The 16,837-nt window shown below is 43.4% G+C and overlaps 1 protein-coding gene across 5 annotated transcripts in view; it reads left to right on the top strand.

Annotated features, from left to right (window-relative positions):
- astn2 (astrotactin 2) overlaps positions 1-16,837 on the top strand; it is a 1,598,826-nt gene that overhangs the window by 1,160,904 nt on the left and 421,085 nt on the right. For all 5 annotated transcript variants that reach the window (XM_080212454.1, XM_080212453.1, XM_080212456.1 and 2 more), the window contains one exon: positions 8,664-8,812. In XM_080212454.1, coding sequence (XP_080068580.1) covers positions 8,664-8,812 — 149 coding nt within the window. The remainder of the gene's footprint in view (positions 1-8,663; positions 8,813-16,837) is intronic.

Raw genomic sequence — 16,837 nt, 5'->3', positions numbered from 1 at the left:
ATGTAAAGCCTGGTATTTTTAGCGACGTTCTTTGATTTATAATACCTTACTTAGTTCATTCTTTGTTCTTCAGCACGACTGCCAGTTGAGGAGTTAGTAGGGAAGGGCACTTTTATTTATTTAATCTTCAATCAAATTTTTTGACCTTCCATTACTGATGAGTAGAAATTTCCTTCAATTAAATATTGGGAAGACCAAAGCCATTGTCGTCAGATTCTGTTGTTAATTCCATTGCTTAGTTCCTGACTCCAGCTCCTTCCCTGACAACTGTCTGCGACTGCCTGCAACCTGGGTGTCATGTTTGACTCTGAGGTGAACTTTCAGCAACATTCCATTACTAAGGCCGCCTATCTCCACCTCTGTAACGACGGCGACACTTCCTCCCCCATCCCCACTGTCTCAGCTCATCCACTGCTGGAAGCCTCATCGGTGCCTTTGTTCCCTGGAGAACTGGTCATTCCAATGCTGTCCTGGCTAGCTTCCCACATTCTATCCTCCGTAAGCTTAAGGCCTTTCAAATTCTGCTGCGTGATCCTTACACTGGAAAGGGTGCAGAGGAAATTCACAAAAATGTTGTCTGGCCTGGGGCATTTCAACTAGGAAGAAAGGCTGGCTAGGCTTTCATAGAATAGAATCCTCACAGTGCAGAAGGAAGCCATTCTTCCCATCAAGTCTGCACTGACTCTCAAACAGAGTATCCTACTCAGGTCCAATCCCCCCCACCTTGTCCCTGTAACCCCTCACATTTACCCTGCTAATCCACTTAACCTACACATCCTTGGACACTGAAGGGCAATTTACCATGGCCAATCCACCTAACCTTCACATCTTTCCTGAAAGCGTAAAGACTAATGGGGGGACTTGATTGAGGTGTACAAAATTATGAGGGACATAGATACAGTAGACAGGAAGGAACATTTCCTCTTGGTAGAGGGGTCAATATCCAGGAGGAATAGATTTAAGGTAAAGGGCAGGGGATTTAGAGGGGATTTGAGGATTTCACTCAGGGGATGGTGGGAATCTGGAACTCGCTGCTTTAAAGAGTGGTAAAGACGGAAACTCTCACAACATTTAAGAAGCATTTAGATGAGCAATTGAAACAATGCAGCAAACAAGGATAGGGACCAAGTGCTGGAAAATGGGATTAGAATAGATAGGTACCTGATGGTCAGCACAGGCACTGTGGGCTGAAGGGCCTCATTTGTGCTGTAAAGCTTTATGACCCTAACAGATTGGCAAAAACAGCAAGAGGAAAGCCATTTTAACATAGTGAGTGTTTACGATCCGGGATGCCTGAAACTCAGGTTCAATCATGGCTTTCACGAGAGAATTGGATTAACATCTCAAAGAGAAAAAAAAATACAGGGCTCCTGGGAGCAGGGAATTTCGATCTTCTTCAGCCCCACAGCCCTCCAAGGTATTGGCACTCACCTACTTTTGGCCTTTTGAGCACCTCAGTTTTAACAGGGTTCCACCCTTGGCGGTCTTGCCATCAGTTGCCAAGGTCCTAACTTCTGGTTTGCCCTTCCCTAAGCCACATTGTCTCTCCACCTATTGAAAGAACTCCTCCAAGGCTACTGTCTCTTCACCAGATTCCCTTTATTTACAAACTTTATTCCACTCCGAGAGTGCAGCAGGTATGCAGTCAGAAACTAGAGCGCTGGTCGACCTGACACTCCCATATTTATAAACAGGAGAGTCCAACCTCATGAGCCTTGTTGAAGTCATTCCACCTATTAATTCCCCTTTAATATGCTTCTTAAAACCCACCTCCTTACCGAGCTTTTAACCATCTGCGCTAATTATTGCCTGAAGTGGCATGATGTCAAACTTTGCTGTATAATACTCCTGTAAAGCAGGTTTATTAGGTTAAAGGCCCTATTTCAATACAAGTCCATTGTTGTTAAAGCTCTATGATACAGAGGCCAAATAATAATTATTACATTTTATTTTCATGTGTCTCATTGTAATAAATGCTGATAGTATTTTCTTCAATGGAGCCCTGGATATGTTATGATATTCTGAACCTCGATAATGTAGATATTGTAGAAATTCAGGTAAATTTGTTGGGTGGAAATTTCTGGCCATTCTTGCCAGTGGGATCTTTTGGCCCCCCCCCAACAGCATAACCCCCCCACCTCCCTCCCCTGTCTCAGTAAGGGAGGGGTGCATTCAACGGGAAATCCTGTTGACAGCAGCAGCACTAGAAGATCCTGCCAGTGACCAATGGTGTGAAATGTGGAAAATCCCACCCCTTGTCTGCAAGAAAACATCATGGTTACCCTCCTAAGATAACCTTTTGCTATTTTTAGCCTGTATTCTGTTATTTTCTACCACAGTATAAATTGAAGTATGTCCTAACCCTGTGGCCGTGGAAGCTTATTTCCTTCCTATCAATACTTAGCAACCTTGAATCTTTAAAATCACCTCTGAATCATCTTCTGAAAGTGTCTTCAGCATTTAACTCATCATTCATGCTCCCCAATCCCCAACACCAGGGGGCACCTTTGTTCTTCTCTTCCTTTATTTCAGCATCATTCCAGAGTGCGTTCAAAGACAATTTAATGCAAATTAGAAACAAGAGTAGGCCATTCAGCCCCTCAAATCTGCTCTGCCATTGAAGAAGTTTAAGACTGCTCTGTTTGTGGTCTCGTCTCCATCATCCATCTCCTCATGAATCTTTGATTCCCCTATTAATCAAGAATCTATCTACTCCTGCCTTAAAAATATTTAATGACCCATGCTCCACTGCTCTCTGGGGAAGAGTCCCAAAGATTCACGGCCCTCTGACAGAGAAGAAAGTACTCTCATCTCTTTCTTAATTAGGAGATCCCTTATTTTTAAACTGAATCCTCTAGTTCTAGTCTTCCCCACAATAGAAACATCCTTTCAGCATCCACATGCCGGGATTGTATATGTTCCAATAAAATCACCTCTGCATTTTCTAAACTCCAAGGGATACAGGCTTAGAATGTTAATCTTTCCTCATAAGGTTAGTCCAGTGAACATTCTCTGAACTACTTCTCATGTTTTTATATCCTTTTCGAAGTATGGAGACCAAAACTGCACACAGTACTCCAGATACGGTCTCACCAATGCTTTGTACGACAGCTGCAAAATATCCCTACTTTTATATTCCATTCACCTTGGAATAAATAACATTCCATTTGCTTTCCTAATCCACTTGTTGCACCTGAATATTTCCTGATACCCATCTGTCACCTACCCACCTGCCTCACATCCACTTGCTACCTCACCCACCTGCTATCCCCCTCACCTGCCACTGTACCCAGCTACCAGTTCACACCCATCACAATAACCACTGGCCACTGACACACTATCCAACTACTGGTCTACCACATCACCAGCTGCCACATCATCCACCCCTGCCAGCCTACCCATCCACATCGTCACACTCGCTACCCACTACTTCACCCATTCACTCACCCTACCCACTCACTCACCCTACCCACTCCCCCAATTGCTAACATTCACCCAGTCACCAACGTTGAAACTGGCCTTTTAAACTTAGAATCCATATAATCTGTACAGTGCTGTAGAAGGCCATTTGGCCCATCGCGTCCACACAAACCACAATCCCACCTAAGTTCTATCTCCGCAACCCCATTTACCTTGCTAGTCCCTCTGACACTAAGGGGCAATTTAGCATGGCCAATCAACCTAACCTGCACATCTTTGGATTGTGGGAGGAAGTCGGAGCACCTGGCAGAAACCCATGCAGACACGGGGAGAATGTGCAGTCTCCACACATACAGCGATCCAAGCCGGGAATTGAACCCGGATCCCGGGTTCTGTGAGGCAGCAATGCTAACCACTGTGCCATCATGCCGCTCTTATGGCTGCAAGTGAAAAATAGAGTGTCTTATTTTCCCTCAGTTCTACTGCATTTTGAATAAGGTCCCTGAGGAATGTTGTGCTCCGCATTTCTGGCAGAGGCAGGTTTAGAAGTCCCGGTAAGTAATGTGTGGCAGCATCAATTCGGGGAATATCCAATGATGAAAGATCTGGGCCGTTTATTCTTTCCTGCCCTTTATTCAGTTTCCTCTCCATTAACAGGGTTTCATTTTCTCTGTTTTGAGTTGCATCAAATGTTTTTCTTGATCTGCACTTTATCAAATTTTGTGGTAGACCACTTCATAGGATTTGCCACAGTCCACTTCCTGAAAGAAGGCAAGGGAGCTTGTCAAAGCAGGCTCTTGGCATCCTTAAATGAGTTTACCAGCGTACAAATATTCCTGTTGACTCTTGCTGACTAATTCCATTATTTTACTCGGAATGACAATAAACAAGTGACCCTTTTTTAAGATGGGCGTCATGATAGCCTGCTTGCAATTTAGTGGTTAGCCCACAACATCGATTAATTCCTTTGTACCAATTAGTGGTCAGTGCACCACTATTCTTGTTTCTAATTCATTCATGGTAGGTGGGTGTTTATTGTCTCTTCTGGACCTCTCTTTTCACGTTTAATGTGTTTCTTTTGGAACTCTTGTATCCATCCCAGTGAAGCCCCTTTTATTATTCCTTTTCCTTGCAGGATTTGAACAGACCATTTTTGCTCTTTAATTCGCAGTTAATTCATTTCTTACTCCAGGGTCATATTTGTTTAGTCTGAGTTTCTTGGTTTTGAACATGTCACAGCTTTAGTGTTAAGTCTTTTTAAAGTAACCAGGCTCAGGGGCTTGGATATGTCTGAATTCCAGATCATCTTGCACATTGTTATCCTGTGGAGATGACCCCCAGGAGGGATATGACCTCCAAAGAACAAAGAAAATTACAGCACAGGGACAGGCCCTTCGGCCTTCCAAGCCTGCACTGACCACGCTGCCCGACTTAACTAAAACCCCTTACGCTTTCGGGGACCATATCCCTCTATTCCAATTTCATTCATGTACTTGTCAAGACGCCCTTTAAAAGTCACTACCATATCTGCCTCTGCTACCTCCCCTGGCAACGAGTTCCAGGCACCCACCACTCTCTGTGTAAAAAACCTGCCTCGTAACATCTCTTCTAAAACTTGTCCCTTGCACTTTAAACCTATGCCCTCTAGTAATTGACTTTTCCACCTTGGAAAAGAGCTTCTGACTATCCACTCTGTCCATACCTCTCATAATCTTGTAGACTTCTATCAGGCCTCCCCTCAACCTCTGTCGCTCCAGTGAGAACAAACCAAATTTCTCCAACCTCTCCTTATAGCTAATGTCTTCCATACCTGGCAACATCTTGGTAAATTTTTTCTGTACCCTCTCCAAAGCCTCCACATCCTTCGAGTAGTGTGGCGACCAAAATTGAACACTATATTCCAAGTGCGGCCGAACTAAGGTTCTGTAAAATGGCAACATGCCTTGCCAATTTTTAAACTCAGTGCCCTGGCCAATGAAAGCAAGCATGCCGTATGCCTTCTTGACTACCTTCTCCACCTGCATTGCCACTTTCAGTGTCCTGTGTGCCCGTACACCCAGATCCCTTTGCCTATCAATATTCCCAAGGGTTCTGCCACTTAGTGTGTATTTCCTATCTGTATTAGACCTTCCAAAATGTATTACCTCACATTTGTCTGGATTAAATTCCATCTGCCATCTCTCTGCCCAAGTTTCCAACTGACCTATATCCTGCTGTATCCTCTGATGGTCTTCATCCAACAGAGTTATTTGGAATTATGAGGTTTTGGAGCGCTTCTCCTTCATCAGATGAGTGCTGAACCAGTCAGCATCACCAACTCACCCGATGAAGGAGCAGCGCTCTGAAAGCTCATGATTCCAAATAAACTTGTTGGACTTTAACCTGGTGTTGTGAGTCTTCTTACTGTGCGCATCTTCTATGACAATAACAAATACCAGATTAAGATTATTTCTTGTGACTTCCTTGACATGCTGGACCACAAAGGAGTTATCCAAAGATATCAACACAAAGGGTGGTAGATGTTTGGAATTCCCTTCCACAATTGTCAACTGGCCCAAGAACAATTGTTGAGTTTGATTAATTTTGGTTAACCACAGATATTGAGGAATATGAGTCGAAGGTGGGCATATGGAAAAGTTGTAGATCATCTGAGATGTCATTGAATGGTGGAACTTTAGTGAGTGGTGATGACCCAGCTGGAACTCTCTGCCATGGGAATGTTGGATCCAGAAATGATCGATGCTTCCAAAGGAAAATTGGATGGGCAATTGAGGGGAAATACAGGAATAGAGTTCGGGAGTGCGATTGACTAGATTGTTTGAACGAGAGCCTACATGGATACAGCGTGCTAAATAGAGCCATAGTTGTACAGCGTAGAATGTGTCTACATGGAATCAGTGTGCTAAATAGAGTCATAGTTGTACAGTGCAGAAAATGCCCTACGGTCCATTGAGTCTGCACCCACAACAGCTACCATTAAAGTCACGTTAATCCCATTTTCCAGCACTTGTCCCATATTTTGAATGTTATGATATCTCAAATGTTCATCCAAATACTTCTAAAAATGGTAAGGTTTCCAGCCTCCACAATCAGTGCATTCCAAATTCCCACCCCTCCTCTGAATGAAATTTATTTTTCTTAAATCCCCTCTGAATCTCACCCTAAAACTATGCCCCCTCATGATTGAGCCTTGAACCAAGAGGAATAACTGCTTCCTATTCACCCTGTCCGAACCCCTCATAATCTGACACACCTCGATCATGTCCCCCCCAGAAAACAATCCAAGCCTACCCAATCTCTCCTTATAGCTCAAATGCTCCAGGCCAGGCAATATTCTGATGCAAGTGACCCCTCTAGTGCGATCACATCCTTCCCATAGTGAGGTGACCAGAGTAGCTGTGGCCTAGCCAGTGTTCTGTTACAGTTCCAACATTACCTTCTTGCTCTAATACTCCATGCCATGATTGATAAAGGTATGTGTCCTGTGTGCCTTCTTCACTACCCTATTTACCTGAGTGGCTTAAGTATTGTGCTATAGTGGGCTAACTAGGGATGAGAAATCAATGTGGGCCTAACCAGTGATGCCCACATCCTGTGACTGAATTTAAAAAAAAAATCTTGAGAACTTGAATGGCCTACACTTGATTCTACATTCTGAAAGAACCCTGTACTGTATTGACCAAGTTGCGGAGATGCAGGCATATGACTTGGGTGGGCACAGTCAGAAGTCTCACAACACCAGGTTAAAGTCCAACAGGTTTATTTGGAATCACGAGCTTTCGGAGCACTGCTCCTTCTTCAGGTGATGAAGGGGCAGTGCCCTGAAAGCTCTTGATTCCAAATGAACCTGGTGGACTTTAACTTGTGAGACTTCTTACTGTATTCAACAACTCTCTCTAAACAAACAAAATTGGCATAAAGATCTGATAACAGGAAGCATGGTTTTGTAAACAGTGATCGCATGCAGTTGCAAGATATCTACCATAACTTATAGAGAAGTGATTAAGTTGTGAAGTACTGTATTATTTTTAACTTTAACATGCCTGTATGCTCGGATTTTGTTTTGCTCACATTGCTGATATATGTCTGTACATTTAGATTGCTCTCTTTTTGTCATTTGATTACATTTTGTTTTGACTCAATAGATTGGAGCATTTGTCAATTTGGCCCGAGATAATTCATGTTTCTGTTACATTGCAAAATTGATGAAGATTTCTTCCCTGAGAAGCTGTACATTATCAGTCAATGATACACTAAGAGCAAGTGTCTAGATATGATCTGCATGCCTATATCTTTTGGGGAATATATAACAATAGTAGTTGCGCACTATGCTGGGACTTTTGGGAAGTTGTACGGGTATACGTTTCTCAAACTGGAATTATTTTGCATTTAAAGGAATTTTTTTTTATTCAGTATTGTAGTCTGAGAAACCTTAGGACCTCCCAAGATTATTGGAGATCAGAGAGAAGATAAGACTGGGTGATGCCAAATTTGGGTTCTGAAAACCTAGTGGAGAAAAATAGTCACTGGAAAATAGTTTTTAAAATAAATTAATTTTGGGATGTGGATGTCACTGGCTAGACCAGCATCTATTGCCCATCTCTAATTGCCCTCATGAAGGTGGTGGTGAGCTGCCTTCTTGAACTGCTGCAGTTCATACGGTCTAGTTAAACACACCCACAGTGCTGTTCAGGAGGAACTTCCACGATTTTGACAGTGAAAGAATGATGATATAATTCCAAGTCAAAATGATGAGTGACTTAGTGGGGAACCTCCAGGTGGTGGTATTCCCATGTGTCTGCTGCCCGTCTCCTTCTTTATCATAGTAGTTGTGGATTTGGAAGGTGTTGTCTAAGGAGCCTTGGTGACTTCCTGCTGTGTATCTTGTAGTTGGCACACACTGCTGCCTGAATGTGTTGGTGGTGGTGGGAGTGAATGTTTGTGGATCGGGTGCACATCAAGTGGGCTGCTTTGTCCTGGATGGTGTCAAGAATCCTGAGTGTTGTTGGAGCTGCACTCCAAAAGTGGTTTAGCATGGGATACTAAGTGAGGATACAAGGAAGAGAAAGGCATGTGAAATATGACAAATGAAACACTGAATTTGTGCACCCAAGCAGCAGATCCATCCAAGTGCTGTTGTTATGAAATAAATGAAGACTGATGCTTTGCATTCGAGGAATACAACTTTGAGCCCAAAGTCCTTTCCTCTTGTAATACTTGCCTCTAATTTGTTTATTACAAAGGTTAAGGCTTTCAACAAGCGTGGAACCATCAAGTACTATGATTGGCTTGGAATGGCAGGATGCACAACCTATGATAGGAACGAAGATCGCAGACTACATCATTCACTATAAGAAACTGGACGATTTTATTGACCCAAATCTTTATGCAGGTAAGGATTTGATTCCTCTAATAAGCTTTCACTCTACATGATTGTTCCTTGAAAACACTCTGACCAGACCCTTACTGATCAGTGTTGCTTGCATACAAATTTAATGATGAACAAAAATGTCAAACGATGAGCAGAATGAAATGAGTCTTTTTTCCAGGTACATTTCAAACAATGCCGATGCAATAATCTGTGTAACGGCATCGGATTTGATGAATTTTATAAAAGCAACCTTATTGTGGTATTAAATCAGGAACATGAAAATGGCTTCTTTACGACTTGTTTTGTTTTGGATGGAGTGCGATGACCCTTGACTTTCATTGCCTATCAGGTCATCAGTGGTGAAAAATCAGTGCCCGGGCAGTGAGTTGATCCAAAAACAACATTCATAGTCACGGTTTCATGTGAGGTGGGGGGTGCCTTTGACTCCCTCCTCCGACCGCAACAAGTCAAAAGCACAGCCCAAGCATACCAATGTTATTTTGTGAAATCATTAACTTTATTTGTGGCTGGATTATATGTTGAGAACACTTGTACTTAATGTTCTTCCTCTGATTATAGGGTGGAGTCTGTGCCAAGTCATTTTGATTTAACTGAGTCATGTCAAGGGTTGCCCTGAAATCAAGGGGACGGGGAGAGGGTGCGAATGCTACATTATAAACTATCATTGCTTCAGGAAAAATAAGGCTAGGACTTGTTTCAAACCCGTGGAAATATACAATGTTAAAGTTCATTGTTGACACTTTATATTTTATATTTTTATTGAATTATAATCTTCCTTTAATGTGATGAAGAGCATGGTTTGCTTTTTTTTCCTCAGGAATGGAACCAAATGCTGTGTTCACATTTATATTCAAATTGTCCATCAATACGTCATTTTTCTTGCTATTTTTTACAGTTTGTAGTCTTTAGCTGAAAATAACTGGGTTAAAATAGGTAGTAAGTATAAATCAATGACTGGCATTAACGGCCATTTCAGTGCCAGCCATCCGATCATTGAAACAGTCTGAGCCCGCAAACAGTCCAATTTGCTCTTCCCCATTCAACCAGAGAATTGGCTCTGAGATTGTGGTCCTGCCTCTCGTTTCAGAATTATGATTTCATCTTTTGCTTGCAATCACGTACACTTTTCTTGCTTTCTCCTCCTAAAAAGCCAGGAAATTTTATGGAGGCAGAACTGCTTTGGCATACACTTTGGCTGGAATTTTACTGGCATGCCCGCCCAGATTCTGAATGGCATTCTCCGTTGGCCTCGGACGGGATCGTACGAACCTTGGGCGGACATGCTGGTAAAATTCTGCCCTTTGATTGTGAAAATCCTTGATTAAAACCACAGGCCCAAAGGCAGGCTTTCAAGACCTGTGCGTGTGTTGGGACAGACATACAGTGAAACAGACAGCATCGAGGAAAACAGAAGCATGGTCGAGGCAAATATGGGAAAGGGAAAAAAAATGGTAAATGACAGGGAGCTGGAGATGTTAATTCCGGTTGACCACCTCTGAGCTCAATGATGGATGAGGCTTGTTGAGTTTATTCAGATTGTCATATGGGGTGCACATTGTGTCTCAAGTATGTAGAATATGACTGAAAATTTTACAACGTAGATTTGTCTGATGTTTGAACCTCTGTGGGCTGTGGTAAGTTTTGAAAACCAACCTCCAACTCCCTGGGTCAGTTTTTTAAAAAATTATTCTTGTAATATGGGTGCCATTGGCAAGGCCAGCATTTATTAATTGTGTCTCATTTGCCTTGAGAAGGTGGTGGAGAGCTTCCTTCTTGAACGACTGCTGTCCATGTGGTAGCGATACAATCACAGTGTTGTCATGGAGGGAACTCCAGGATTTTGATCCAGCGAAGGAATGACAGTTATTTTCCGAGTCAGGATGATGTGTGAACTTGGAGGGGAACATGCAGTGAGTGGTGTTCCTATACTTCCATACATATGCTCCTAGATGATAGAGACGGCGAAATTTGGAAAGTGCTATTGAAGGCATCTTGGTGCATTTTAGGATACGTTTGTGCGACTGTGAGCTAGTGGTGGAGAAAGTGAATATTTACAGTAATGGATATGTTACGAAACTCAAGGGGCTTGACACCACCCAGGACAAAGCAGCTCGCTTGATTAGTACCCAATCCACAAACATTCACTCCCTCCTCCACTAATGTACTGATGCACAGTGCCAGCAGTGCGTACCATCTACAAATGCACTCTAGCAACTCACCAGCTCATGAGACAACACCTGGGTGGTACGGTGGTTAGCACTGCTACCTCACAGCGCCAGAGACCCAGATTCAATTCCTGGCTTGGGTCACTGTCCTAGTGGAGTCTGCATATTCTCCCCATGTCTGTGTATGTTTCCTCCATGTGCTCCGGTTTCCTCCCACAGTCCAAAGATGTGTGGGTTAGGTTGATGGGCCATGCTAAATTGCCCATTAATGTCAGGGGGATTAGCAGGGTAATTGCAGAGGCATACAGGGATGGCCCTAGGTGGGATTGTTGTTGATACAGTCTCAATGGACTGAATGGCCTCCTTCTGCACTGTAGGGACTCTATGATTCATTCAAATCCAAAACCTCTACCAGGACAAGGACATGGGAACACCATCTCCTGAAAGTTTCCATCCAAGTTACTCACTATCAGAAGGAAATATGTCACCCTTCCTCTACTATTGCTGGGTCAATATCGTAGAACTTGCTTCCTAACAGCACTGTGGCTGTAGCTACACCGTCTGGACTGCAGAGGTTCAAGGAGACAGCTCAACACCGAGGGCAATTGGGGATGGGAAATAAAATGCTGCCAGCAATGCCCACATCCGAGCAATGTATGGAGGAAGGAAGATTTAAACAATGAACTGCAAATGATACTTGGGAGTGAGTGATTTTGTGTCAAAGACTCATTACTTTCAAGTCCTGGTCCAAGAGGAAAAAAATGTTGATTTTTGCAACCCAATGACAACATTGTTCTTAATCCACTCCTGCTTTAGTTGATCAAAACAAGAATCTTGCAGCTCTTCAACCTGTCTGCAGATGCTGTCCAGCAGTCGCCCAGATTTTATTTTACAAGTTTCATGGTCTAAATGACTATCAGCTTTGCAGTCTTCAGCAGCACAATTTTATTGCTGACGTTTAAAATAAAGCCTTTCACTTAGTTTGTACTGACTTAATGTTGGCAAGAAACTGAGATCGCATTGAGCACACACCGTTCTCTGAGAAAAAAACAGTAATTCTGGTAAATGTAAGAATACAGGCAGATAGCCACTTAATGCCAATATCCATTATGCAATAAAGTCATTGTACTTGAGGTTATAAATCTGTGATACAATCATTATCAACAAATGCTCTTTTTCACAGTTATAGTTGACAGAGAGTGCAAACGAGGTACTTACAGTGTAGACTTGACAGCTTAAAGCATAACATTGTTTTTCGAGAGAAACACTATCTAAATGTTGCTTAGTTCAATTTTATGGGCTTTTATGACCACAGTTGCAAGTTTCCATTCTGGCAGATGTGCTGCAATAGCCATCTGTTCCAAAGCTACATTAAGAAGTCTCACAACACCAGGCTCATCACCTGATGAAGGAACAGTGCTCCAAAAGCTCGTGATTCCAAATAAACCTGCTGGACTTTAACCTGGTGTTTTGAGACATCTGATGTGCCCAACCCACTCTAATGCCACACCTCTGTATCAAAGTTAGATTAGGCTGAACACTGATCTATTACAGCACTAATGAAGTAATGCAGTTTATCATTGCAATTATCACATCGATTAAGATACAATATTCATGTGAATTCAGAGAACCAGTTTGGAACTACAATGACACTGCATCACTAATTGCACTGTTCTTTCATTTAATAATCTTTGCCTTATAAAAGAATATTCGGAGGTACATTCCAATTTAAGCAAACTAATTAGAGCTGATATTGATTAGTTTTTCTCCGAGGATGTCACATTATCAACTGCCATAATACGAAAGGGGATACACATGTACAACCTGTTGGGGATGTGTTTCCCATATATAATTTTTAACCCCTCCCCTTCTCACTGATGATGTCCCACCGTTATTTGGGGTGGATTAACATCAAGGTCATAACAGCAGGCTTTGGATGAAAAGTGACCATTTGCATTATTGAGATGATACGCAAGGCAAGTTTAGAACTTTCTATCCTAGGGCCTTCAGATACATGACGATTGTTAATGGGTCTATGGAGGGTATAAGAGAACAGGAAGGAGAACATGGGCTGTGGAAGACAGTGAGAGGGCATTGGGTTGCGATGGGGGAAGGGGGGTTGTTCCAAACACTGGAAAGATTTACAGGTTTTCTTAATGGGTGGAGGGATTGGAAGTGTTGTGGGGGAGATAGGTTTGGTTTGATTTGATTTGATTTGATTGATTATTGTCGCATGTATTATTGTCACATATATTGTCACAGTGAAAAGTATTACTTCTTGCATGCTATACAGACAACGCATACCGTTCATAGGTAAGAAAAGGAGAGAGTGCAGAATGTAGTGTTACAGTCATAGCTCGGGTGTAGAGAAAGATCAATTTAGTGCGAGGTAGGCCCGTTCAAAAGTTTTATCACAGCAGGGAAGGAGCTATTCTTGAGTCGGTTGGTCCGTGGCCTCAGACTTTTGCATCTTTTTCCTGTTGAAAGAAGATGGAAGAGAGAATGTCCAGGGTGCATGAGTGTTGGTGTGGAGGGGGTGTTTGCATGATGGGGCAGTCCTGCTCCACTTGGCTCAGTAATCATTGCAGGAAAAACATTTACCCATTTCATCAACAAATCCTCACTTTCCTTTAGCTTCCAAGTTTCCTGCAGCCAAGGAAACCCTGATGGTCAATGTGAAAGTTGGTACTGGCCAAATGCTTGAGATGAGCGGCCTATTTAAATGAGGAACTCAGAGGGGTTTGGTCATCTGCTCCCCCCCCGCCTTTGTTAAAACTGAAAATGAGCAGATGGTTTGGCTTCCGGTGTGAGAATTCTCTGACATGTTTGCTTCCCACCCAACACAAATCCACCTGACATCAGGATGGAAGGGGTGTTAAAATGTCCTCCTATGGTCTTTCCAGACTCATGGCCACAGGAACTAGACCGAGGCTGGTCAAATTCAATTCACACAGAAACACAACAGGGAGAAGAATGTTTCTAAAACAGAAAAATGCTGGAAAATCTCAGCAGGTCTGACAGCACCAGTGGAGAGAGAGTAAAACCAACTTTTTGAGTCCAGATGACCCTTCCTCAGAGCTGACAAAGGGTCATCTAGACTCAAAACATTGGATCTATTTTCTCTCCACCAATACTGTCAGAACTGCTGAGATTTTCCAGCACTTCTCTGTTTTTCTTTCTGATTCCAGCATTTGCAGTATTTTGCATTTCCCAGGAGAATGTTTCACCTGCTAATGCTATGCTGCATTTGAATTTGTTTTAAAATAATAACTCAGAGGCCCAGGCTAATGTTACGGAGACACGGGTTCAGATCCCATCAGGGCAGCTGGTAGAATTTAAATTCAGTGAATGAAATCTGGAATTGAAAGCTAGTCTCAGCAATGGTGACAATGAAACTGCCATAACCCTCATGTCCTTAACCAATCCGGCCCACATGTGATTGCTGATCCACCATAATGTGATTGACTCCTAACTCAAATAGTTCAAGCGCAATTAGGGATGGGCACTCAGTGGTGGTCTTGCCAGTGCCAACCACATTCCTATCACAAGATTAATTGTAAAAACTCATTTTTGGGGTGTGAGTATTGCTGGCAAGGTGGTATTAATTGCCCGTTGTGAGACGTGATTAAGAGTCTTCTTGAATTGCTGTAGACTGTGTGATGTAGGTGCTCCGACAGTGCTGTTGTGAGGGTCCAGGTTCTGCACGTGCAAGAACACAATACATATCCGTGATGGCACAGTGGTTAGCACTGCTGTCTCACAGCACCAGGGACCCGGGTTCAGTTCCGTCCTTCGGTGACTGCCTGTGTGCAGTTTGCATGTTCTCCCTGTGTCTGTGTGGGTTTCTCCCACGGCGCTCCGGTTTCTTCCCACAATCCAAAGATGTGCACGTCAGGTGGATTGGCCATGTTAAATCATCCCTTCCTGTCCCAAGAGGTGTGGATTAGATGGGTTAGCCATGGGAAATGTGTGGGGTTGGGGACAGGGCCTGGGTAAGGTGCTCTGTCAGAGAGCAGGTGCAGTCTCGATGGGCCAAATGGCCTCTTCTGCACTGTGGAGATTCTATGATTCAGATGGTGGGTGACTTGGAGAATGATGGTATTGCCACTTACCTAGTGGTCTTGTCCATGGACATAACGGAGTTTGTGCATTTGCAGTCTGTTGTCCAGAAGCCTTGACAAATTATTGCAGCGTATTCTGAGGATTATACCCACTGCAGACACAGCACTCCAGCCTGGAAGGTGTGGCTGTTTAAGCTAGTAGACAGGGTGCCAGTTAACTGTGCTGCATTGTCCTGGCTGATGTCATGCTTTTTGAGTGCTGTTGCAGTTGCAGCCACCCAGGCCACTGAAGTTAATTCAGTCCATTCCTCATTTGTGTTTTGCAGGTGATGGAGAGGATCTGGGAGTGAGTCATTCCAGCCTCTTGTAACAAAACATGTACATGGTTGGTTCAGCTGACTTTCTAATTAGCAGTGTCCTCCGGGAGATTAATAGCGCCATCCTAAATGTAATGCCTAACTATGTTAGGGATTGTGGGTTTTAAACAAAAGACAAAGATGTGCTTTACACACAAAGGGGGCGATCTTATCTTCTCATCCTGCTCGTCGATGGGAGGGCTTCAGAGGCAGAATATCAGGTTTGTGCCCTTTCTTGCCGTTTGTGATCTTACTGGACCCAATACCCAATGAGGTCAGCCTCTGCCCAGGAAAGGCGCAAGACTGACTATAATATTTAAATCCATTCAAATGTGGATTTAAATATTGTTACTGAGCCCAGGACACAACTGTCCAGGCTCACTTGCCTTAGTCCCCTCACCGACAAGGATTATGTATGGTCCCCATCAACAGGGACCTGTCATGATGGCCTCGCCAGTCGGACCATAGGCCACTGAGGGCTCCCGGGAGGTCAGAGATGGGAGGGGGGTGTGCCTCTTGGGCAGTGCCAGTTCAACAGTGCCAGCCTGGCACTGCTTAAGATGTGTGGTAGAGCTTTTCTTCAACAAAAATACTCTCTCTGCAGAGGCTTTATGGTACAAGACAACACTCTTTAAAAGAAGTCGCTTTTTGCAGTGTAATTTCATTACCTTATTTATTCTGAGAGAACCAGCATCCATTTGGCAGCTCACTTACGGCACAAGAAAACTAAAACAGCCCCTTCCCGCCTATTGATACTACGCTTAAAAGTCATTCACAACAAAAATAAAGTTTTAAGAAATGGCCCTCACAATCATGGTCTAACTCTACTATGTTATGGCACATACAATTTATACATCAGCTTGGCTCAGACAACAAATATGTTGTCACTGAGTCAGAGAGAATACTTCATTCCAGTGGTCTCCAGTGTCATGCTAAAAGAGCATTGTCTCAAGTTGCAGGTTTGGGACTTGTGATCATGGAAATCTGCTACATTCAGTGGCCATTTCTGGGCTCTTGCTGTGAACATCCTCGCTGTTAGAATCATAGAATCTTTACAACGCAGAAAGAGGCCAATTGGCCCATTGAGTTTGCACCGACAACAATCCCACCCAGGACCTATCCCTGTAACCCCCTGTACTTCCACTGCCGATCCCAATGACACTTAGGGCAATTTAGCACGGCCAATCAACCTAACTCTCACGTCTTTGGGGCGTGGGAGGAAACCGGAGCACCTGGAAGAAACCCATGCAGATACTGGGAGAACGTCTGTGTGGAGTTTACACAATCACCCGAGGCCGGAATTGAACCTGGGTCCTTGGAGCTGTGTGTCAGCAGTGTTAACCACTGTGTCACCATATTGCATTGACTAATTAGTACCTGCGTTGCAGAATGAACCTATTGTAACATGCTTTGAGTCACCTTACAGATCTGAAAGGAGCAATC

This window comes from Carcharhinus amblyrhynchos, chromosome 25 (assembly GCF_965287045.1).
Source record: "Carcharhinus amblyrhynchos chromosome 25, sCarAmb.v2.hapA, whole genome shotgun sequence".
NCBI classification, from domain to species: domain Eukaryota; kingdom Metazoa; phylum Chordata; class Chondrichthyes; order Carcharhiniformes; family Carcharhinidae; genus Carcharhinus; species Carcharhinus amblyrhynchos.
The sequence above is the reverse complement of the archived record's forward strand: the minus strand, read 5'-3'. Positions and strand labels throughout refer to the sequence as shown.